General features: G+C 37.2%; 1 protein-coding gene across 1 annotated transcript in view; it reads left to right on the top strand.

The window, feature by feature from the left end:
* The window catches only part of brinp1 (bone morphogenetic protein/retinoic acid inducible neural-specific 1), a 178,251-nt gene extending 159,061 nt beyond the window's left edge, over positions 1-19,190 (top strand). Inside the window, exon 8 of the mRNA XM_077542653.1 lies at positions 13,913-19,190. Within this exon, the coding sequence (XP_077398779.1) occupies positions 13,913-15,047 (1,135 nt within the window). The 3' untranslated portion in view covers positions 15,048-19,190. The remainder of the gene's footprint in view (positions 1-13,912) is intronic.
* The last annotated feature ends 6,261 nt before the right edge of the window (positions 19,191-25,451 follow it).

The following is a 25,451-nucleotide window of genomic DNA, read 5'->3' as shown; positions in this document are numbered from 1 at the left end:
AGAAAAATAATCTTTTAACACATAATTTCAGTTTAATGTATCCTAAGTAATTACTGATTATCTCTATTTTTTTGTGGAGATTGGACTAATTAACCAACTAACTAACTATGTGCCAAAAGATTATTTTTCACATTTTAAGCAACAAAACTGCCATTACTACTTAAAAAAAAGTTTTGGGGTGCAAACGTTGCTGTGGAAACATCCTTTTAGTAAGTTAGTTAGTTAGTTAGTTAGTTAGTTTGAAAAATAATCTTTTAACACATAATTTCAGTTTAATGTATCCTAAGTAATTACTGATTATCTCTATTTTTTTGTGGAGATTGGACTAATTAACCAACTAACTAACTATGTGCCAAAAGATTATTTTTCACATTTTAAGCAACAAAACTGCCATTACTACTTAAAAAAAAAGTTTTGGGGTGCAAACGTTGCTGTGGAAACATCCTTTTAGTAAGTTAGTTAGTTAGTTAGTTAGTTAGTTAGTTAGTTAGAAAAATAATCTTTTAACACATAATTTCAGTTTAATGGAGCCTAAGTAATTCCTGTTTATTTTTATTTTTGTGTGGAGATTGGACTAATGAACTAACTAACTATGTGTCAAAAGATTATTTTTCACATTTTAAGCAACAAAACTGCCAATACTACATAAAAAAAAGTTTTTAGTTAAAAACTTTGCTGTGGAAATATATTTTTAGTTAGTTAGTTAGAAAAATAATATTTTAACACATAATTTCAGTTTGATGTATCATAAGTAATTACTGTTTATGTAGATTTTTGAGTGGAGATTGGACTAATTAACTAACTATGTGTCAAAAGATAATTTTTCACATTTTAAGCAAAAAAAACTCCCATTACTACTTAAAAAAAGTTTTTAGTTAAAAACTTTGCTGTGGAAATATATTTTTAGTTAGTTAGTTAGTTAGAAAAAGAATCTTTTAACACATAATTTCAGTTTAATGTATCATAAGTAATTACTGTTTATGTAGATTTTTGTCTGGAGATTGAACTAATTAACTAACTAACTATGTGCCAAAATATTATTTTTCACATTTTAAGCAAAAAAAACTGCCATTACTACTTAAAAAAAAAGTTTTTGGGTGCAAACGTTGCTGTGGAAATGTCCTTTTAGTTAGTTAGTTAGTTAGTTAGAAAAATCATCTTTAAATACTGATTTATTTTTATAATTAACTAACTAACTAACTAACTATGTGCCAAAATATTATTTTTCACATTTTAAGCAAAAAAACTGCCATTACTACTTAAAAAAAATTTTGGGGGGTGCAAACGTTGCTGTGGAAATCATCTTTAAACACGTAATTTCAGTTTAATGTATCCTAAGTAATTGCTGTTTATGCAGATTTTTATTTTTATTTTTTATAATTAACTAACTAACTATGTGCCCAAATATTATTTTTCACATTTTAAGCAAAAAAACTGCCATTACTACTTAAAAAAATTTTTTGCAACGTTGCTGTGGAAACGTCCTTTTAGTTAGTTAGTTAGTTAGAAAAATCATCTTTAAACACGTAATTTCAGTTTAATGTATCCTAAGTAATTGCTGTTTATGCTGATTTTTATTTTTATTTTTATAATTAACTAACTAACTAACTAACTATGTGCCAAAATATTATTTTTCACATTTTAAGCAAAAAAACTGCCATTACTACTTAAAATTTTTTTTGGGGGTGCAAACGTTGCTGTGGAAACGTCCTTTTAGTTAGTTAGTTAGTTAGTTAGTTAGTTAGTTAGAAAAATCATCTTTAAACACGTAATTTCAGTTTAATGTATCCTAAGTAATTGCTGTTTATTTTTATTTTTATTTTTATTTTTATTTTTATTTTTATTTTTATTTTTATTTTTATTTTTATAATTAACTAAATCATCTTTAAACACGTAATTTCAGTTTAATGTATCCTAAGTAATTGCTTTTTATTTTTATTTTTATTTTTATTTTTATTTTTATTTTTATTTTTATTTTTATTTTTATAATTAACTAACTAACTAACTAACTATGTGCCAAAATATTATTTTTCACATTTTAAGCAAAAAAACTGCCATTACTACTTAAAAAATTTTTTGGGGGGTGCAAACGTTGCTGTGGAAACGTCCTTTTAGTTAGTTAGTTAGTTAGTTATTTAGTTAGTTAGTTAGTTAAATGGTAGCAGGCTTCCTGGAACTCCTGGAACATGTGTGTTATAGTGGCAATAAAATATTGTATATTATCTACTCCTGAGAATTGTCAATGTGAATGAAATGTAAATTAAAACAAAAAAAAAAGGACGAATGCAGTGTGTGGTCAGGTTAGTCAGGACCAAATGGGCCGCTGTTGCTACATTTACAGAGCATGTTTTTTTGTTTTGTTTTTAATGCTGTATAAAATAAATCCAGAATAAGTAAGATCCCGTAACTTTTTTTGTGCCACGGACTTGTTTCAAATATTTTGACAGATTTGTAACTGATGACAAAATATAAAACTCATCATCGTGCCATGTAAGTGTGCCTTGCACTCGCTTGTTTTCAAGTCAGTCACAGCTTTGTGAAATTCATTTTTCTTTCTTTCAAAAATCATCTCCATTGTTTTGTCTTTTATTTCATTATTGGCACCATGTTTGAAGCTGAATCTTTTTCTCACAGTTATAAGTGGGCATCACAAACAAAGAGCAAAACAAATAAATTGCTAGCGCTGATATTCTCCACTCTATGACCAACACAATAACATCTTTTTTTTGTTCTCTTTCTCCACATATATTTTTGCTTGATTTCTGAAAATCTCTGACAGGATTATTAGTATGTTTCGGCGCGTACTGCAACTGCATCCAAATTGTTCACTCCTTTGAGCCACTTAACGTTGGAATTATTTCAGTTTCAAAGTGCAGTCATGTATGTACTATTAAAAAAAAAAAAAAAACGTCCTTCGCACCAACTGGGACTTGCCTCTTCTCTTGGCAGCCCCTAAACATCTATTCAGTGGATGAGGGAATTACAAAAAGCTAATGATCTGTAAAGTGGTTCCAAGGTATGTGCCCACCATCACACCCCCACCCCCCCTCAGCAGCTCCTCAGGGAGGCCTTGTTGCACGTCTTCTACATACAAGCATGTAGCAGCTGATGTGAAAGCAGACAACAGGCTCGATCCCCAGTGTGGGACCGCCGCCATTCATGCATCATAGTGGGGGCTGAAATATTGTCATTGGCTTTAGTGTAAAGTTACTGTAATGCTAACAAGCCGAATGCTCTTGGCAAAGGATGCGATGATTCCCGTTGCTTGGCAACCTCAAGGTTGTTTTAGTCGCGGAAATGCAAAACAGGATTTGATTAAACACGGGGAACGTACAAAATTGAACGTTGTGTGTTTTCTGTAATGGCTTATTGATGTTAGGTCAATGCTACATTTTAGACTTATAATAAGAGCACTGAGATCATAAAGCGCCACTAAGGGATAAGGTTTGTCCAAGGGATGAAAATTTAATTACAATTCCTCCTAGAATAAAAGAAGTGTTAACGACCAAATAATTGCATTTTTTTTAATACTGAATTTCACATGAAACAGTAAATGCTATTAAGTGTCGGATTTGCGCAGTATGACCTTGCTTTGACTCAATTCAATCCGATCTAAATCGTTCCTGAGACGATTACGTGGATGTCCGAGTTCTCGCTAGCACACCGACAACATTTACATCGACAACGGTGAAATATTTTGGTAAGTCTTATACATGCAGTGATGCTTTTATTTTTTACCCTTGCTGTGTCCACACATTAAATTCAGTTGTAGAGTAATATTTACACTTAGAAGAGAGTAAAATAAAGAATTCAAGGGTTGAGGAACAAACTCACGACCTTCAGCCACGCACTTCCTGCTGTGTGTTAGTATATCGCTCATGTCAGCTGTAATCTCCAAGAGACCCAAAACAATGTGTTTTGGTAGGCGTGGCATAGCTCAGGTGATAGTGTGGCAGTCTCCCAACCCTTGAGTGACTTTTATTTCTTTATTTGTTTAATTCTTTATTTTAATCTCTTCCAAGTGTAAATGTTACTACTCTAAAACGGAGTCTATTTGGTCCCACTCTAAATAGAGTCAAATTTACTCTAAATAGAGTCAAATTTACTCTAAATAGAGTCTGATTCACTCTACAGAATTTACTGTGCTGCACCCAACTTGGGGATCGAACCTGTGCCTGTGGTTTGGGAGTGCAGAACCCTGAGCAGTGAGGTAAAAGTATGAGCCACTGTCCAAGCTAAATACTAGAAGGTAGGAAAAGTAGACGGAGATTGGTCAGATGTTGATTCTCGCCAATGCTGCAACGCATCCCAAGCGGACAAGACACCTTCTAATTAACTCATTCACTGCCATTGACGGCTATAGACGTCAAAAATTCATTTGAACTATTTCTATTAGTTTATCTTTTTTTTTTCACTTTTGTTAACAAGAGTATGAAAACCTAGAATTTTTTATTGTACATTTAGAACAGATATAAAATTTGTGATAAAGATTATTAAAAATTAGGGGTGTCAGATTACAATTTTGAATTGTAATTAATTGCATGACTTCAATAGTTAACTCACGATTAATCACACATTTTATATCTGTTCTAAATGTACAATAAAAAAAATTCTTAACCTAGAATTATTTTTATTGTACATTTAGAACAGATATAAAATTTGTGATAAAAATTCTTAAAAATTAGGGGTGGCAGATTACAATTTTGAATTTTAATTAATTGCATGACTTCAATAGTTAACTCACGATTAATCACAAATTTTATATCTGTTCTAAATGTACAATAAAAAAAATTCTAGGTTTTTATACTCTTGTTAACAAAAGTGGAAAAAATGTGAAACTAATAGAAATAGTTCAAATGGAATTTTGACGTCTGCAGTCGTCAATGGCAGTGAATGAGTTAAGGAGGCTTTCAATGCTTTACTGTTTGCTGTAACACATGGAGTACATAGCAAAACTCCAAGTGAGAGAGAAGACGTGGTCTTCCACCTCCGAAAAGGCTGCTTGTTTAGTCCGATGAACTCAATTATTGTTCGTGTTGTTTATTTAGCCTTGTGACGGTCACGCTCATACGGGCGCAAGTTGCCCAGTGCATTCGCTGCATTTGCTTTTGTTTGACAGTTGCGGCCCCGTCTCCCTTCTTTTTCATTCTCTGCAGTAAGCCTTCAAAACACACAATGTTCCGCCAAGTGTTTGTTCTTCTGAAACTTTTCAGTGTGCTCTCCCTGCGAGATTTCTTTGTGTTGCAGCGTGTAAATTTAACATCACTCTCAAATTGCTGCAAAGTGCGAGCTGCAGGTGGTCGGTTTTTGTGATTGGTAATAAAAGGCAATAATCGACAAATGCTGATAACGTCGTCCATGAAAATCGGTCGATCACAATCGGTGGCCAATCAATCGGCACACCACTAATATATATATATATACATACAATTTTACAATTTTTTTGTTTTTCTGCTCACAAACTAGTTGAGAGTACATCAATGGCAACTCTGCTGAATTCATCCAAGTAGCATATTTCTGTTCGGCAATCAATTCCACATCATCAACCAAATTCTTAACGATCAATTCCTCGATTATTATGCCTATACATAATTTGCCCCCGGTTATTCGTATCACTTCTCGTTTTGACCGGCATAAACATTTTGTCTAAAGGGCGTAAATTATTAATAGCTACCTGGTCTCATTACTCACAAGATACGAATCTACCCGATACATTAGCTTCACTTATTCATGTTCAAAATCTGACATGTATGGAATTGGAATGAACCTTGCATGGAATTAGAATATTTTCATTAAGAGATAATGACTCAGCCCTCTAATTGCTATGACACTGTTGCTCGGGAGGTCACCTCTGCCTGAGAAGAATACATATTGAAAATGATCATTTACTCCAAAACGGCTTACATAACCTTTCACCAGACCAGGGGTGGGCAAGTTCGGCCCTAGAGAACCCGCAGTCCTGCATGTTTTTGATGTCTCCCTCCTCGAACACAGCTGAGAGGCTCCTGCAGAACGTAATTCTGAGCTAACGAACGAGCTAACGACACCGAAAACACGCAGGACCGAAATTGCCCATCTCCTGCACTAAACTCTCCTCTTATGTTTGCTTCATTAGGATAGCAAAAACGTTCATCGTTAAATGTGACTCAAAAGAAACAAAAATGAGCAGTCGATATTTAGTTTATTTCATTTCATATTATTGAAAGAAGTATGTATGTGTGGTATTTGCAGTAAGTACTCTATTTCTGCATTGTATTTATGCTTATTTACTCTATTTTGTGTAACGTTTATTATTTGCCTGAACACGCAGGAGTGTTTTGTAACATTTTGTAGTTTCAAGCCTTTAAAAAATAATAATAATAATAATGGTACCTTAAATGCAAAGTTGACTGATTTTCACCTGCATTACAATAAATTCACTTTTACTCATTTATCTCTTCTCTGGCACTTGCCATTAATTTTCCCCAGTAAGCCATGACAATAACTGAATTTAAAAAAAAAAAGAAAAAAGAAAAAAGAATCCCTACACACACAGCAAAGTCTGCTGTTAATATTTAAAATAACTGCAAATTGATGATTTTTTTTTTCCTGCTGATCCGATTCTGTTCCCTTTGGGAGGAATTTATGACGCATTTAATCTGAGCTCATTTAACTTTGAAGCCCCGCACAGACGCTAAGTATTCTCAGCGGAAATAAACAACGTCTATTCCACTTGATTGTTTTTTGATTTCCTACGACAAATCTAAGCAAGCTAGACGGTGAAAGTATTTTATCTACGTATTTCAACCTAATAACCAGATGAATGATTTCAAAATAATAATAATAAAAAAAAATGATGTGCCTTTCATATGTCCATTCGTTAAAACGTGTCTTTTTTCCCGCGGGCTGTTCAGCTTTGAAATAAAGCTCTTAATTTATGTAAATCACAGACTGTTGTGCTGATAAAGTTCCTTCAAATCACAACTTTTTTTCCCGTCCTCCTATTAGTTCCACATATTTTCTACTCGTAGTAGCAGCATAGCAGAGTGCAGACGCATTTTAGTCACATCGAACCTGATGCAGATGGAAAGTACCGAGTGTGGTATGTCTGTAGTGTTACGGAGGAGAAATGCTAATGAGGTATTATCGCCATTGTATCCTTCGAAATACGACAAAGTAGAGCATATGAGCTAAAAAAAAATATATATATATAAAAAAAAAAATAATAATAATAATAATAATTAAAAATAATAATCAGAATAAAAATAATTTAAAAAAATAAATAGCACGTCACCCAGCAAGATGACATGATGAAATATATTACAACGACAGGTTATCCAAGTGTGCCGAGACAGGTCCACTCATGAGAATAGTTGTTTATTATTATTATTATTATTATTATTATGAATGTTAACTGACAGAGACTTAAACTATCCCATAAATGGAGTCACGTCCACCCTAGAGCATGTCGAGGCCCAAATGTAATTAAGTGGTCTAATGATGAAGTGCTGCCTCCACAAGTGAAAATACAGCCAATGCTTTTATAAGCACTCACTAGCTAGAAGCCACTTGTCACAACTCCCTAGCGCTACCCCCAGGTCATCACAGTAATAAAAGTCATACTTAACCTTGCCCCCCCCCCCCCCCCCCATTAGGGTCAATAAATAAAAATCTGGGTAAAAACATAGGAGGCCATATTTTCATGCCTAGCATAAGTCTAGCGCAAAGCAAAGACCGTGCGCAAGTAGAAGAGAACGTTTTGCTTTGCCCGTGCGCCATTGTGGGATTGAACGAAGCCGGCTACAATGATTCAGAGGGATTTCCCACACTGTTGTTTTATATATCGTGGAAAGTCTAGTTTAACATATAATCTGGATTTTTTTTAGACTCGCTGAAACCAGGCCTAACGTGTGGCGCAAGTGTGTGGTGCAGGCAGACAGATTTGGACGTGTGTATTTACATATGATCCAATTAGTCGACTAATTGTGATTATTTGCGCTATTGGGAACTAGTCGACAAGCAAAAGAATCGTTTTTGCGGAAGCCATAGTTTAGAATTGTTATTGCACAGCATAGTTAGTGGTCAACATTAAGCTATGTTATTCATGTGACATGCAGAAAACCAGCCAGGGAATACAAAAAGTGAAACCTGAATTGAAACTGAACCTTCTGCCACCCCCTTTGCCCCCCCAGGTAAAACTGTCTAGAACCGCCACTGAATGTAGCCTTTTGTTTTGTCCATGGACAAATGTTGGTTTATTATCTAAATGTATTCTCTGGACTTTCCCATTTTCTTTTCTTTTATGGTGATTGGTTATGTGAAAAAGTAGTAAAAAGTTAAATTGGAACATCTAAATGGCATCTACTTAAAACAAAACAAGTAATATTTTGCACATTAGATCAAAACAGATCTACAGTATGACATGGGATATTTATGAGTTTTTGGGTTGTGTCATTCACAACAACCCATACATGGCAAACTCCGAATGGCAAGCATCACTTCCATCTCCAGTCGCTAATTGGAGCAATGCTGTGCCCCGTCATGGCACCATTATGCAAATTTAGCTGCTTAAGAGTTTCATGCAAATGCACAATTAGAACCGAAAATAGAAAGACACATTCATGCTTATGTGCATATTCGGCTTGCTTCGTGCTAATTATCTTTTTTTTTTTTGGATGTTTTTTTCTAATACAAACCAACAAGTGTGTGTTTGAAATCTGGACATGACTGCCGGTCAAATAACGGCGACGTTATTATCTATTCCAACACGCCCGGTCTATCTGTCAACAGCAGATACCTGGCGCGACAACTGTGTGCTTTTGGCCAAAGTATTGCCTTGGAGCTTTATGGTTTTTTTTTTCTCCCACCCTAATTACAGATAAACATGCGGCCAGGGCAAGCGGCGGGAGAGTTTGAGTCTGCCCAGACCCAAAATGATAATGATGTGGATATGATATTATGAATATTTTCCATGGCAACGCATGATTTGAAGACGCTTTGAGTGGACGCCAAGGACAGTCCTTAGCAAAAACCAACAGAGCGAAGAAGCCAAAAATCACAGGGCCAAAACGGTATTATTATTATTAAAATTGAACCTGCAAAATTCAGCTGCGCCGCGAGGAAGAAAGCAATAAAAGGTAATATACAGTAATACCACTCCTGTCATACCAACTAGTAACTGTATTTCCAGTCTAGTTAGATCTTCCAAAATGTATTATGATTTTCAAGACTCCGCTGATGATAGATATTAAATGTTATTATAGCTAAAGGGGAGAAATTGTGTGACATTATATGCATCAAAACAGATCATATTTATAGATTCAAACTCAAAAAGTGAGTCAAATAAGTCAATATTAGGGATATTCAATATCACTTTTGTCACCGATACCAATAACAAGTACTTTTTATACATAAAAAAAAAAAATATAATTTAAATTTAAATGACACACACACAAAAAGAATACATATATATGGGTCAGTGATGGATAATTTTGTCCAATGATGCCAATTTTATGAATTATCATGCGGTGCGAACAAAGAAAAATCACTTTTTCAAAATTTTTATTTGGGAGCAGCTATTCGGTTTACAGTGTCTCACAACTATATACAAAAGTTATGGATATTATGTATATTATGTATATATTATGGTTATTGGATAGCTAATTGTTAGCCCCATAGCTTTAAATTGTAAAAATCTGGTGTGGCCATTGTAGAAAGCTATCCATGACGGGCGTATGTCCTAAATTGTAAATATTAGTCAAATAAATTATAGATAGTAGTAAATAATAATAAAGATGACATTAATATATAACAATGCTTTGATGTGTTTTTTTTATTATTAAATTAACTGTACTGGGTCTGGTATAATCCTTAACCGTCAAAGACGCATATCCTAATAAATATTTCTAATTTGTCATTTATAATTTTTGATCTTAATAAGAAGACAAGAGGATAGCCGATATTACTTGCACCTTGAAAAAAGTCCTGGCATCGACCCAATACGATGCATGGTATCGGTACTTGCGCATCTCTGGTAAATATAATTAATTAATATCAATATTATAATATATGTTGGATGTTATCCACAAAATGATCAACATTCAATCAGATTCATTTAGTCTGCCTTGATCATTTTTCAAATACATTCTACTATATAATAACATCCTTCATATCTTCACAAGAATTTATCTTTGAGTTTAATGAAAATATCTTCTGTTTTGATTTTTTATTTGTGACCTAGAAATATTTTTTCAATATTTTCTGTAACTGTAACTTAATGCATCTATGCAAAGTCGTCGTGACTCGATTTGACTGGGGTTGAAAAGCAGGACTTTAGTTTTCCTAGTCATAGTAGGACATTGGAAATTTCCCTGTCTTCTTGAACGCAGCAGTAATATAATCTTTGTAGTTCTCCCTAAACCGATTTGTCACAAATTAAAGCCAGCTCAGTGCGCTCCCATTGTCCTCCATAGGTGACACCTCCAAACTCATCTGGGCATATACTGAAGCTTGTGGTGGGCTAACAATGCTTTGTCATCCATCATAGTTAGTAGTACTCGGGTTCATTAACATGTCACGCTAACCTTGACTAACTCTCTTCTCCAGGAAGAAAAAAAAAATAATCATCAGAATTCATTTCCTATAGTCAGAAAAGAAGTTCCAATACTGTCAAGATGACAGGGAAAGATGCCTGCGGGGAAGCGGAGACGAGCTAAGAATAGCAAGTGATACCTTCCACCTGAGGGAAATAACCAAACTCCTCCCTTTTGTAAAGGGAAAAGAACGTCCTATTCTCGTCTCGTTCACATTGAGTTTTCCGCAAAACTGCTGCCTGAGAGACAACAAGGTGGGCAAAAAGAGTATGAGTCATTTCGGCCTTTTTTTAAAACCACTCTCCATTATCCACCCCATAAATAAATAACCTGCGCAATATATTCCGTTTCAACGCACACAGAAAAGGCAACAGATGGAGTTTTTCTTCTTGCAAAATATAATACGCTTGTAAAAATAAAAAATAAAAATAAAAATTAAAAATTAAAAAAAATAATATATATATATATATATTTCTTATTTTTTTACTGTTTAGGAACACTTCCATTAGATTTTGGTATTGGTGATACATTTTTGCATTGTGGAAAATGTGTATTGACGCGGAAACAAGTATTGGCACTGAAATACTGTCAGGGACGGGCTAGCAAAGAGGCTGGTGTGACGTATGAATAATTTTGTAACAGATTTAAATGCAACAGGGCGTGAGAAATGAGTCTCGGGTGTTTAACTTCATACCTTGTTACGGCTTTTGACTACAGGCCGGCCTTGGTTTACAGAAGCACACCGTAACCCAATGACATTTTAATGGCGCTTGCCATATTCTTACATCACCATGCAAATGTGTCTGGTACACCCTGTTTGTAACCTCCTGTATCAAGAGTTGAAAGTTGAAAACTCGTATTCCCTTTCACACATCTGCTGTCCTGTTTTTTTTTTTCCAGACAAGACATCATGAAGCAAATCATTTCCAAAGCCCCTTTCACACTGCCTTACCAACAAAATGCTGCATACATTTATTTAAATAATTCGATGACACAAACCAGCAAATTGTTAGTCTACTTCACAGGTGTCTTAACTCCGGCCCTCAAGGGCTATTCCTCTATGTTTTATGTTTCACTCCAACACACCTGATTCAGGCAATCAACCCATCAGGAAGCTCTGCAGGAGCCTGATTTTTGAATCAGGTTTGTCAGAGGAGGGAAACAACTCAAATATAGGTCTCAAGCACAGTCATCCATGTTTTAGGGGTTGCCCTCTAACACACCTGAATCAACTATTCAGGATCATTATCAAGCATCTGCAGAGTTTGCTGATGAGCTATTCATTTGAATCAGGTGTGTTGGATTAGGGAAACCTTTAAAACATAGGTCTCAAACTCCGGCCCTCGGGGCTACAGTCCTGCATGTTTTATATGATAAGGATCATGATCATCTGAATCAGGTGTGTTGGAGGAGGGAAACACCTTAGACATAGGTTTCAAACTCAGGTCCTCAAATATTCAGGATCGTTATCAGGCTTCTGCAGAGCTTGCTGATGAACTTATCCTTTGAATCAGGTGTGTTGGAGGAGGGAAACTTCTGAAACATTGGTCTCAAACTCCGGTCCTCTGGGTTGTAGTCCTTCATCTGCACTAGCCTGATAAGGATCCCGATCATCTGAATCAAGTGTAATGGAGGAGGGAAATATTTAGGTCCTCTAGGGCTGTAATTCCCTCCTCTGACACTGCTGATTTTTATTATTAGGGTCGTTATCAGGCTTCACAGAGCTTGCTGATCATTTGAGTCAGGTGTGTTGTAGTCCTGCATGTTTTAGAGGTTTCTCTCCAACACACCTGGATCAAATATTCAGGATCATTATCAGGCTTCTGTAGAGCTTGCTGATGAGATTATCATTTGAATCAGGTGTGTTGGAGGAGGGAAACATCTAAGACATAGGTTTCAAACTCAGGTCCTCAAATATCCAGGATCGTTATCAGGCTTCTGCAGAGCTTGCTGATGAACTTATCCTTTGAATCAGGTGTGTTGGAGGAGGGAAACTTCTGAAACATTGGTCTCAAACTCCGGTCCTCTGGGTTGTAGTCCTGCATCTGCACTAGCCTGATAAGGATCCCGATCATCTGAATCAAGTGTAATGGAGGAGGGAAATATTTAAGTCCTCTAGGGCTGGAATTCCCTCCTGTGACACTACTGATTTTTATTATTAGGGTCGTTATCAGGCTTCCGCAGAGCTTGCTGATCATTTGAGTCAGGTGTGTTGTAGTCCTGCATGTTTTAGAGGTTTCTCTCCAACACACCTGGATCAAATATTCAGGATCGTTATCAGGCTTCTGCAGAGCTTGCTGATGAACTTATCCTTTGAATCAGGTGTGTTGGAGGAGGGAAACTTCTGAAACATTGGTCTCAAACTCCGGTCCTCTGGGTTGTAGTCCTGCATCTGCATTAGCCTGATAAGGATCCTGATCATCTGAATCAAGTGTAATGGAGGAGGGAAATATTTAGGTCGTCTAGGGCTGGAATTCCCTCCTCTGACACTACTGATTTGTATTATTAGGGTCGTTATCAGACTTCGCAGAGCTTGCTGATCATTTGAGTCAGGTGTGTTGTAGTCCTGCATGTTTTAGAGGTTTCTCTCCAACACACCTGGATCAAATATTCAGGATCATTTTCAGGCTTCTGCAGAGCTTGCTGATGAGATTATCATTTGAATCAGGTGTGTTGGAGGACGGAAACCTCTGAAACATAGGTCTCAAACTTCGGTCCTCTGGGTTGTAGTCCTGCATCTGCACTAGCCTGATAAGGATCCTGATCATCTGAATCAAGTGTAATGGAGGAGGGAAATATTTAGGTCCTCTAGGGCTGTAATTCCCTCCTCTGACACTGCTGATTTTTATTATTACGGTCGTTATTAGGCTTCCGCAGAGCTTGCTGATCATTTGAGTCAGGTGTGTTGTAGTCCTGCATGTTTTAGAGGTTTCTCTCCAACACACCTGGATCAAATATTGAGGATCATTTTCAGGCTTCTGCAGAGCTTGCTGATGAGATTATCATTTGAATCAGGTGCGTTGGAGGAGGGAAACCTCTGAAACATAGGTCTCAAACTTCGGTCCTCGAGGGCGCAGTCCTGCATGTTTTAGAGGTTTCCCTCCTCAAACACAGGAGGAGGGGAAATCTTTAAAACATGCATGAATGTCCAACAGGACCGGAGTTTGAGACCTGTGATCGAAAACATGCAGTATAGTGGGGCACTGTGACTGGAGTTTGACACCTGTGGTCTTCTTCAATTCCTGCGTCCGTACCATACACTCAGCCAGTTCTTAGGTTCTTAGGTAATTGGTCTTGCCAGGATTTTAACCCTTCCTATCTTTCTTGCATTTTCCAACAAGGTCAGTGATGCAGTGGCTCAACAGGGTCCAGTCCTTCCTCTACTGCAACGAGAACGGCTTTTGGGGAACCTTCCTGGAAAGCCAGCGAACGTGCGTGTGCCACACGGGCATCACCCTGTGCCAGCGTCCGATCCCTTGCGTCATCGGGGGCAACAACAGCTGCGCCATGTGCAGCTTGGCCAACATCTCACAATGCGGCTCCTGCAACAAGGGCTACAAGTTGTACCGCGGCCGCTGCGAGCCTCAAAACGTGGACTCGGAGCGGAGCGAGCAGTTCATTAGCTTCGAAACAGACCTGGACTTTCAGGACCTGGAACTGAAGTACCTGCTACAGAAAATGGACTCGCGACTATACATCCACACGACGTTCATCAGCAACGAGATCCGCCTGGAGACTTTCTTTGACCCGCGGTGGCGTAAGCGCATGTCCCTGACGCTGAAAAGTAACAAAAACCGCATGGACTACCTCCACATGATCATCGGCCTGTCCATGAAGATCTGCCAGATGCGCAACAGCAGCATCGACCCCATGTTCTTCGTCTACGTCAACCCGTTCAGCGGCAGCCACTCGGAAGGGTGGAGCATGCCCTTCGGCGAGCACGGCTACCCCCGCTGGGAAAAGGTGCGCCTGCAGAACACCCAGTGCTTCAACTGGACCCTGTTGCTGGGCAACCGCTGGAAGACCTTCTTCGAGACCGTGCACATCTACCTGAGGAGCCGAGCCAAGATCCCCACCGGCCTCCGCAACGACACGGGGCCCGTCGATCTGGCCGACCCCAACAAGCGGCAGATCTACATCAAAATATCCGACATCCAAGTGTTCGGCTACAGCCTGCGCTTCAATGCCGACCTGCTCCGCAGCGCCGTGCAGCAGGTCAACCAGTCCTACACGCAGGGAAGCCAGTTCTATTCCTCCTCGTCCGTCATGCTCCTCTTACTGGACATACGGGATCGGATTAACCGCCTGGCTCCTCCGTCTGCGCCGGGAAAACCCCAGCTGGACCTCTTTTCCTGTATGCTCAAGCATCGGCTTAAGCTCAACAACAGCGAGATGATCCGAGTCAATCATGCCTTGGACATGTACAGCACAGAGATACTAAAACAATCCGATCATCTGACTGCAAAACTGTGTTGATCGCTTTCAAACGGCAACGTAAGGACGGAGAACCGCAAATGAACCGAACCTCCAAGGGTGGGCTCTGATCTCATTTTTTTTCTTTCGGCTTTTTCCTTTTTTTGGACCTTTTCTGCCTTTTTTGATGTAACTCGAACTTTATAAGGATACTTCGTAAAAAGGGGGGGAAATACGGAAAAGGCAACAATGAAAGGAAGACCTGAATCGGAACTAAAAGGACTGTAACATACCTGTCCAAGCATGTCTGTCATTCCTCCAAAGAACTTTATGGTCAGAGAGAGATTAAAAAAAAAAAAAAATTAAAAGAATACTCGTGATAAAGAGGCCTTGATTGAAAGGTTGTATCTGAAACTGCCATTCTTCTTTACCTGGGATATAAAAAAAAGAAAACATTTTTAACAAAAAAAAAATGAATCAAGCGGGGCAGACCAGATATCCTTTTATTTCCGCTAACATGCAAAATAATGTTTATACACACCCTGAGGATTTCAAAACAGCTCTATAGCGTGTAACGTAGCCAACACATTTATTATAGAGTCTTTATTACTTTTCCAACCCTCGGCGAGTGGGTGAGTTATGAAGCACTCGGTCATTGTTCTGACATGTAAGGCACACGCAGCAGGCCGGTAATGGATCGTCACGTCAAATAACAAAAAGCCAGCTGTTATATATATACATATACGGTGTATGTGGGTGGATGTGCGTGTTTGTCAGCCAGCGCATACCTTTTTCCTTTTTTTTGGGCTTGATAACTGAATGTGTCCAATTTTCAATTCAAAGTACTTCTTGCGTGTTTTCAGTTTTTATTTATTTTTTTCTTCTTGTGGTTTCACAAGGCAGTAACTTTCCCCGCTGCGTGAGTGCGTCATTGTTGTAAATTTAACAGTCGATGCTAATTTTGTACCGCTTTGCGTAAAACAGACAAACAAACAAAAAAAAAAAAAGGTAAAAATGTTGTGACTGCTGGTTTGTGGAGCTTTTTCTTGGGCACCAAAATGTTAGCGTTCATCCATCAGACACGTTGACGAAAAGCCATAGACGCCCCGCCCCCTCCACCCAAGCTAGAATAATGGTCGATTCCATTTCATTTTACGTGTACTACAACATGATTTGCTTCTTTCTCAGTTGAATAGATACAAAAGCACAGCAAATAGTATGTTTCCATTGGATTTCGGTTGTGCTACGAAAAATATGTATTCAAATGTAAAATCAAATATTTTAATCTGAAATCCTTGCACCACCACCACCTGTTTTTTTTTTGTTTGTTTCTATTTAAACCTTACCCTATCCGGCAGTGGTTCTTAACCTGATCATACCCCATGAGTTTGGCGGAGGTCAAGACAGACCAACTCAAATGATTTGTGACGATACGCCCAGCTTGGCCATAATTGGCTGCATGTGATCATGCTACATTGCTTGGTTTATATGTGCTGCAGGGAATTTGGTGCACTTAGTAGTCGACTTGTGGCTGTTGTGATGGTACGTCGTATGATTTCTTTACTATTGTAGTCCCTTCATACTGCTGAGTAAAAAAGAAAATGCAATATAAATTCACATGTGTAACGGAACGTATGGTGTTCCACAGGGTTCAATTCCGGGGCCTCTGCTGATTTCATTGGATCTTAAGAAACAGCTGATTGTTTCGAAGTGGTGGAATTACCTGCATGATTTTCAATGCCAAGTTGAGTAATTCTAGTCCAGAGATGGGAATACAAAAAAAACAACGCTTTTGAATTCAAGGTGAAGAGAGCCAGATTCGTTGACAAAGACAAAGCTACACTCCTTATTCATTTTGTTCGTAAACCCTATACCAATGTCTTGTATTTGAGAAAAGTCGCATTTTATATTTCAATAAAGAAGGGAACAGTGAATGCGCATAGCAAACTGGTTGGGTTCAATACCTCCAACAAGGTTAAGAACCACTGCTACATGGTGTATGTTTTTTTCTTCTTAGTTATCCCAGATGACAATGTATATAATCCCATTTGTTGGACATGGAAATGATATCAGCGTTTCTCTCATGTGTTTTGCTGGTGAAACCTGTTGACCTGCTGTTATTAATATTCTATTGGCACAAAAAAAAAATGTATAAGACCCCGCCGAGTTGAACAAATCTCTTGAGATTGAACTTTTATTTTGGTTATCTTGCTATATATTGCTGCTTTACTGTTAAGTGTGACACTTAGTCTTGTGGACATTGCAGAGGCACATATTCCATACTTGAATTTGTAGTTTTTAATCAAAACCATTTATTAAATTCTGATTCCTGTCTCGACATAGACATAACATGAACAATTGACGTTTTAATTGCTTGTATACACACAGTTGGGTCTCTGGCGTCAACATGGTAAGTGTGAAATTACACAACGTAAATCTTTTGTGAGCTGTCTATTTCTAAAATCTGTCTGTGAGCGAGTCTTTCAGATATTTTTGCAGAATTTGCAAAATACCGCCTCCACATCGATTTTCTCCACCCTTGGCTTGGCAGGTGGGCTGAATGAAGAGCTGAGAGATGTACTAAACATTTATTGTCATGTTAAAAATAAACGCTAAGAAGAGCTGGAATGTTAGCGCAGATTAGCATTAGCTACACATTAGCGGGGCAGACAAAACAAACTTCAAAGCTTATTTCAACGAGGCTTTACATAAGTTATTGTGACGATTTTATGTTTTTTATGTGTTTGTTTTTTTGACAAAAGTATGTCGCAGACTTATAGAGACCACGGAACTGTTTGTAATGGTGGAAAAGAATGCATCGTGTCTCTGTGTGAACAACTAAAAAGTTCCATTTATGTGTGACTCGGTTATTATTTCAAGTGGTAGACTCTCCGTTGTTAAAGTTAAAAATACAAAAGCCGTTAAGAAAAAGGTTCCACCCCTCGAATAATCAAACACTCCAAGTGTCATATCGCATTAGTTTATTCCGCTCAACTACAAATGTTCATCTTAATAGCATGCTAATCTGGACATGGTAGAACGTTGCGTAACATCCCAAGTGCAGCATTTGCATGCTAACAATCATCATCTTATATATTGTATATTAGTAAAAGTTGACTTTTCCGACACTGACAGCAGCTGTCTCGACATCTTTTACGCGTTTTTCACTTTCATTTTCAATAACGGGTTTTTTGTCTGTTTGTTTATTTTCGTAAAGCTCTTGGGTGAAACTGTGCCTGAATGCCTCCCAAAAGCTACGCAAGTCGAGGCTTGTAATACATGCGCAACTCAAATAGTCCCCGATTCATTGGCACTATAGATTGGACAATTCCTAATAAATGATACCACATAGTTCTTGTATTTTAATCGTATTATTATAGTTAAATAAGTGCCTGTTATCTATCCCTTTAACATGTTTCGAGCTGGTCAAAATGTCTCGATCGATGACAATCTCCTCTAAAGGAGCTTTTTGCTGTTTCGAAAAGAACAAACATGACATTTTGTCCCCAATTATACACTATACTGTACATTTTAAAAGTACTAACCCTGGTGAAGTAACCTACAGTAAATAAGCAGGCGTATTGGTACAAAGTATTTCGTAGGGTGGTTCTGATCAGGTTTGTCACACTCTGAGACTGTTTTTACGTTATCAGGACCATTTTCTGTTTGATTGCGTTTGTTGTTGAGCCACTGCAAAGTCCATAAAACAAGCACATGTTTATGGTGTTTATTTTATTTTATATATATATATATATATATCACAAACTGACAACGTAAAACCATTCTTATAAGGGTGCAATTACGATTGCTTACACTAACCTGTTAAAAATGTAGCTATTTTTCACATTTATGGTGACAAGGTTTGGCATTTGTGAGAGATTTCATATAAAAAATTCAAAGAACATGAAGGGAACCTCCAAATCCACCAAATACATTCTGACTGTATCTTTTTCAATTTGCACCAAGGCAAGAACCGTTTGCAAATGTTCCACTACTTGCAGTGTATACAGTAGAACTAAATTAACGGCAGTCATTGACACGTCCCGCATCATGTTATGTAGTGTTGCTTACATGTATCCATTAAAATGTGTCCGAAGAAGAATTTCGCACCTAATACCTTGACAATGTAATGTTTTTTTTTCCTGTTTTGTTGAGGTCATATCAGCTTCTTTCAATGAATGTTTCATATTATAATCTATTTCTCATTAAAAGGCTATATTTAATAATATTTGGCAAGCTTGTTTTTTTCTTCTTCTTTCTTCTTTGTATATATATATATATATATATATATATATATATATATATATATATATATATATATATATATATGTGTATACATAAATATATATATGTATATATATATGTGTATACATAAATATACGTATATATATATTTAATAATATTTGGCAAGCTTGTTTTTTTCTTCTTTCTTCTTTGTATATATATATATATATATATATATATATATATATATATATATATATATATATGTATATGTATATATATATGTGTATATATATATGTGTATACATAAATATACGTATATATGTATATATGTGCATATATATGTATATATATATATGTGTATATATGTATATATATATATATATATATATATTATTCTTGTTATAGATATGCAAAGCTGTATTATAAATATGTTCTGACACGGTTTCGCAGTGCTAAATTTGACAAACTGTTTACTTTTCAGTTGACCTTGAAATGTGTTTGAAGGTCTTAAAGTTATGACTTTTCTGTTTTACATCTCACCTATGAGACAGTAGACACCGGGTAATTTGGCAATGTGACTTGTGAGTAATGTGCAACGTGACAAAACAACAAAAAAATATGGCTACCAAACACTACTCTCTCTTCCTTACTACTGGTAAGTACGCCTATTTAACTCATTCACTCCCAGCCATTTTCACTGAAGCAACCCCCTTCACTCCGGGCTGTTTTACTGGATTTTGACAGATTTTGCAAGGCCCACAGAATATTATGTTCTATTGCTATAAAAACATGGAACCTACCAAAAGACAGATTAGAGTCTCTTCTTTCACCAGGAAAAAAAAGTATATTTGTATCTGTTCTGTTTTGCAGCAATTGGCATTAGAATATAGCTAAGTGTCATCATTATTCACAAACCTGTTGAAAACACTGGGGAAAACTCCTTGTTGCAACATGGCCCCAACTGATCCCTTATACTCTCCTGCCACCCGCTGGCCATTTTTCATAATATTTACCATTGCTTTAAGCGACCTCTTCAGGTCAGAAGCTGCATCAAAGCCTTCTGTAAGTTCTAGCATAAAAAAATAACTATCTTTTTCTTTTTTTTACGTATAAATACATTTTGGGGGAGTACAAAGTATTACTAACCGTATTTATACATTTTTGGGTTTGAATGATTCCATTCAGCACTTATGTCATGTGACTCAAGCACCATGTGACATATCAATGCAGTACAAATCATAACCCTCCATAAGTGTTTCCTTGTCAAGGTTTCTTCCTTTTTCAAATATTTTTGCTGGGACTTCTTCCTTGCCCGGCCGGATGAGGGTTTGAGACCAGGGGATGTCGTTGATCTCCGTGAATTGTGGAATTATGAAGCCCTTTGAAACTCTTTTGTGTTTAAGGGTTATATAAATAATCTTGACTTGAGTGGAGGAATGAATCTAACAGTTAAGAAGGAAAAAGGGAACGATTGCTTAAATTTACGGCACACTTTTAGTCGCTCGTCGGTTCAGCTTTTAGCAAGAAGGATGAGAAAAGAGGCAAGCTATTGTGCTCAAGCAATTGGGCACTCCACTCAAGTTATCAGAAAAAGTGCAAGCGCAGTTTATGCTTGCGTTTGAGATGAGGCCCTTTAAACCCCCCCCACCTGAAAGTCTTTTAAAGCTAAAGAAGCTATTCAATTTGATTGGCAAACATCTGGAAGCCTTATGTGTTACAATGTCTTTAAAAATGTTAAGATTAGAGTGGAGCCCTTTTGTTGCATTAGCTTATTTTCTCCCATTAGTCAACAGGAAATGAAGAACACACATGAGGTTCCCAGCTGTGAGACACACACACACACACAAACACACACGCACACACACACACACGCCCTCCAACCGAGCTAATTGACTCGCTATTGTTGTCCAAGCACTTCAAGTAAGCTTTAATCATCGCTCCGTGCATTTCAGTTGCCCACTGACTACTGCATCCGCTTAATACAAATAAAATGTTTCTCAAATAGCCGCCTCCCCTTTTTCACATCTGAAAAAAAGAGGTAGCCTTGTCAATGCCATTTTCTATGCTTTTTATGCTGATATTTTAATAAAGGAGGGTGGGATCAATTTAAGTTCCTCGAATAGATACTTCCCTTTAGCATGTCCGAATAAAAAAAAAAAAAGAAGAATATTTGCTTTTAACTTCAATTTTCAAGTTATTTTTTTAATAGACTGTGTTTTCCGGGAGAATTATTCACTTCACACAAATAAATATACATGCCTCCCCTCTTTAACAACAGGAACAAAACAAATAGTCGTTTCCATGCTGTCTCTCAAATAAATGCTGCGGCCCAATTAGTCAGCAGATGCCTCATTGATGCTAATTAGACACCTCCCCTTTTCACATCAGAATAAAAAGGTTGTTGTTTTGAACTTGTTTTCTCTCATTGACTTTACTTGCAGCCAATAAAAACATTTCAAAACCTGAAAATTGGTCATATTCAGGTTTTTAAAAAGCTAATAATGCGCAAAAAGCAAAATACACTCTTATTCAGGTTTTTAAAAAAAATTCCCAAAATCTCATAAATTGCAATTTGGTCAATTTCATTATTTTTTTTTTTTCAAAAATCTATAGGCTACTATTGATCATTCCACACATATGGGTGTTAAGTTTACAAATTATTGACTAATCTAAAGTGTTGAAAATGGCTTCCTGTCTTTGATGATGTCATGTTAATGCTTGAACAAAATATGCCATTTTTGGGGTTTCCTGAAAAGTGATGATTTGGGAGGTGCAAGTTTTCGGCCCGACGCCAGCGATACGGTTTGTTCGCAAGGATTCTTGCAGAACAGGAACTACTTTGTAATTGCGGCAGCTATCTTACGTTGCCACTCCGCTACATGAATTTCTCTGCAGCGTTTTCACATGTTTTTCTGTGGCAAAAATGCCAAAGTACAGACTTATACACACACACAAGCAGTTTAAAACAAATATGGTGCGCCGCAGTTTGTAAACACGAATTTTGAACCCGAATATTGACTACGTGTAAACGTATCCATTGTTGTTTGCCTGTTTCCTAAACTTTTTCTGCAACCATTCATTTCACTTCCGCTTCACAAAGGCTTGTTTTGTTTTAAAACATTTTTAGAGCACAAGTTCTTTAGAAAACCTGAAAGCCTCCAGGCAATATTGAGGAAGTCAATATGACATCCCACTTTGTAAAGAATTGAGTGGGTGGTGGGGGGGGGGGGGTGGTAAACAAGCCAAACATGTAAGCAAATAAACGGCATCACTGTGGAAGAGTTAAGGTTAACAGTTAGTAGGTGTGTACGTACCTCGGATGACACACTCGTTAGTTCGTGTTTGTCTTGAAGGGAATAACGCACAAGATGGCTGCCATCTCTCCTGATAATTGAAGACACTCAACACAAACACCTTAAGGCTGTTGTTCTTGTCTAATGAGTTGGTATGACAGCCACAAGAGCCACTTTGGGTACAAAAATAACACGGCGGGCGTTTAGTGTTAAAAGTGTGATGGATGCAAAGCGTGTCACTTCTCAGCAAAAACTTGTTTTGTTTTAGCAAAGACGTGATAAGCTTTTTTTTTCTTTTTTTTTTAGCAAAGAGCAAACTAAGGCATTTGTGACGAGAGACGGTAAATTAGGCATCGCAACAATTCAAAAATACAAAAACAAAAACACACAGACTAACAGTGGCAATTTGGGGGAAACACTGAGTCATTATGGGACTGCTGAAAGCAGCACATATTACTCTCCACCCTAGAAAATCCCAAGATTTTTCCGCAAAAATGCGGCCTGTACCGTAGATCGCACCGGGACAAATGAGGTATCAAACGATGCGGCTCGATCTGACTCGGTGCGGCATTACTTTTCTAGGAATTCCGAGTTACCATGGCGACGCAAGTCCCCAAAAACTCCCAAAAAACTCCCATAGGAAATGAATGGAGAAAGGGGGAACAAATTACAGATCAAGCACCTTTTTCCAAGACAAGCTGCACGCGCATACGTTATCCGACCGATATGAATTTTAGCTCATTTTGTAGCAATTTTTCCCATCTTTAGCTCAGTGTCGAAATTATTTTAAGGAATGAAAGCTCTCCCCCCTGTGCGGGTTCAAAGACAGTGAGTGAAATAGCCTTCTATTACACTCTGTGGAGCAATTAGGCTTTGAGTGGCGGGAACCAAAAAAATATATTTCCAAAAGTCAAAAGTTTCACTTCAACTCGTCACCATGGCCACAATCTTTGCTCACTAGACATCAAATTCTCACATTTTGTAGTGACAAGTCTCTTCTTTCAGACAAACTAACTTTTATTTGGCTAAAGTGTCATTTAGTACCTTTATTTTCACTTTAAGCGAGGAGAAGTCGGACTAACTCGCCTATCTTTTCCATGTTAAATTCGCCTCCTTTTTCCTCTTCATTTTGGATAAATCATAAGTTTTCAACCTGCTCTCATTTGGTCATTTTTCATCCGATTAAAAAAGTGAGAACATGCTCGCGTTCCCCAAACCCTTGCCGATCTAACGAGCTATTTCTTGAATCTGCATCTTGAACCGTTAAGTCGTGAGAGGCTTTTGTTCGAGGTGTGCGTCGCTTATACAATATCAATGGAATGTGGGTGGGTGACTTCTCCAAGTCAAATGTGTGTGCGTGAATTTGCATTTTTCTTAAAGGGACAGTAAGATACTTTTAGTTGATGTTGATTATTGATTATATATATTATATATATGTTAACTTCCACATTTCTTGACCGATTCCAGTTGTTTAAATTTTAAACTGTTCAGCTCATTTACAAGAGTCAGCAGTCCCATTCAAAATTTCCGCGGGAATTTTTCTAGTTCTTTAATATTCTCGGAAAATAGTTTCAATCTACAACAGCAAAGGCAACCGAAATGTAAGGAGATAAAGGAATCGATTTTGAATATCCGCTGTCGTATTGAGGCGCATAGCTAGCTTGAAGTGAAGAAGGTGACACTAAAAAAGTCAAAAAGTCACAAGAGTGTAATGGAATGTTGCTCAGATCATTTGAGGGGCCACATACAGAAAATGGAAGAATGCAAATTCTTTCATTTATTAAACACATGAAAATCAAGCAAGCAAGTAATCATATTGTATATTTATATTTTCTAGATATTTGGTAAAACTGCTACATAACAGCTTTCTGTTCAAGGGCATAAGGAAAATAGTTTAGGATTTTGAGGTGTAAAACGAATTTTTACTATAATTATAGTTAGTTTTAGTTAGTTACCGTTGTTTAAAAATAATTTTCGTTTCTATTTTATTTCGTTAACGAAATTGTTTTTTGATTTTTAGTTTTAGTTTTAGTTAACTAAAATAACCTTCCTAGTAATGCACCTCAAAACACATAATTTTGAAGATCCATCTGAAAACCAGGACCTTGCTGACTTTGATCAAAAAGGGTTAGGATTGCAAATTCAGTTACCTGGTATGCATGTACCTTACGTAAGTCTCTAAAAGGTTCTGAAATGTGCTTTACTTCTCGCCAGCAGCTATTATCTTGAAAGTTTAGGTTTAAAGTTTTTGAAGTTCTTTCGACATTTCCTTTATTATATTTTTTTTATTCACCACGCAGTTCCAATCGCCTTATGTGCCAAGACGGTTGATGTCTTTCATTTTCAGTGCTTCGCGAAAGTCAACTCCGATTGTGCCGACAGCTGCGCACACACACGGAGTGTAATGGTGTCAGGACTTTTAAGGTTATTGGATTCGCCATTGTGTTTTTGTTTTATGTGCTGAGCCTCGCCAGCTGTACGGTCAGATCGCATTTCGGGATAAAAAAAAAAGAAAAGAGGCTCGACCTTAGCGGACGTTAAGATGGATCATAATGGAAGCTTTCAATTTTATTAGCTGGGAACTTTCGGAAAAGCTGTCAGTGCTTACATCGTCATAAAAGCTTAGGTCAGGATTGTCCAAAACAACAAAAGGACAAGCACTCATTTGTATGCATTTTGGGACTCCAAATGATATAATATTAGCGGTATAATACGTACAATTTATGTCTTGTGAAAGTGGTGGTAAACAAAATTAAAATGATTACTATGAGAAATGCAGAAAAATGTCAAAAAACAAGGCGGACAAAGTGGAACAAGGCACAATATCAATGTGGAGCATTATGTAAGATCCTCTAAATATTTAATACTGTATACTTTAATTCAAGACGCTATTTACAGGCTTTGGTGCTACTGCTTGCATTAGCAAGGGAGTTCCAATGGGCTCAGA

The sequence above is a fragment of the Vanacampus margaritifer genome, chromosome 14, assembly GCF_051991255.1.
Source record: "Vanacampus margaritifer isolate UIUO_Vmar chromosome 14, RoL_Vmar_1.0, whole genome shotgun sequence".
Taxonomy (NCBI): Eukaryota; Metazoa; Chordata; class Actinopteri; order Syngnathiformes; family Syngnathidae; genus Vanacampus; species Vanacampus margaritifer.
Note: the sequence above shows the minus strand (reverse complement) of the source record. Positions and strands in the feature narration are given on the sequence as shown.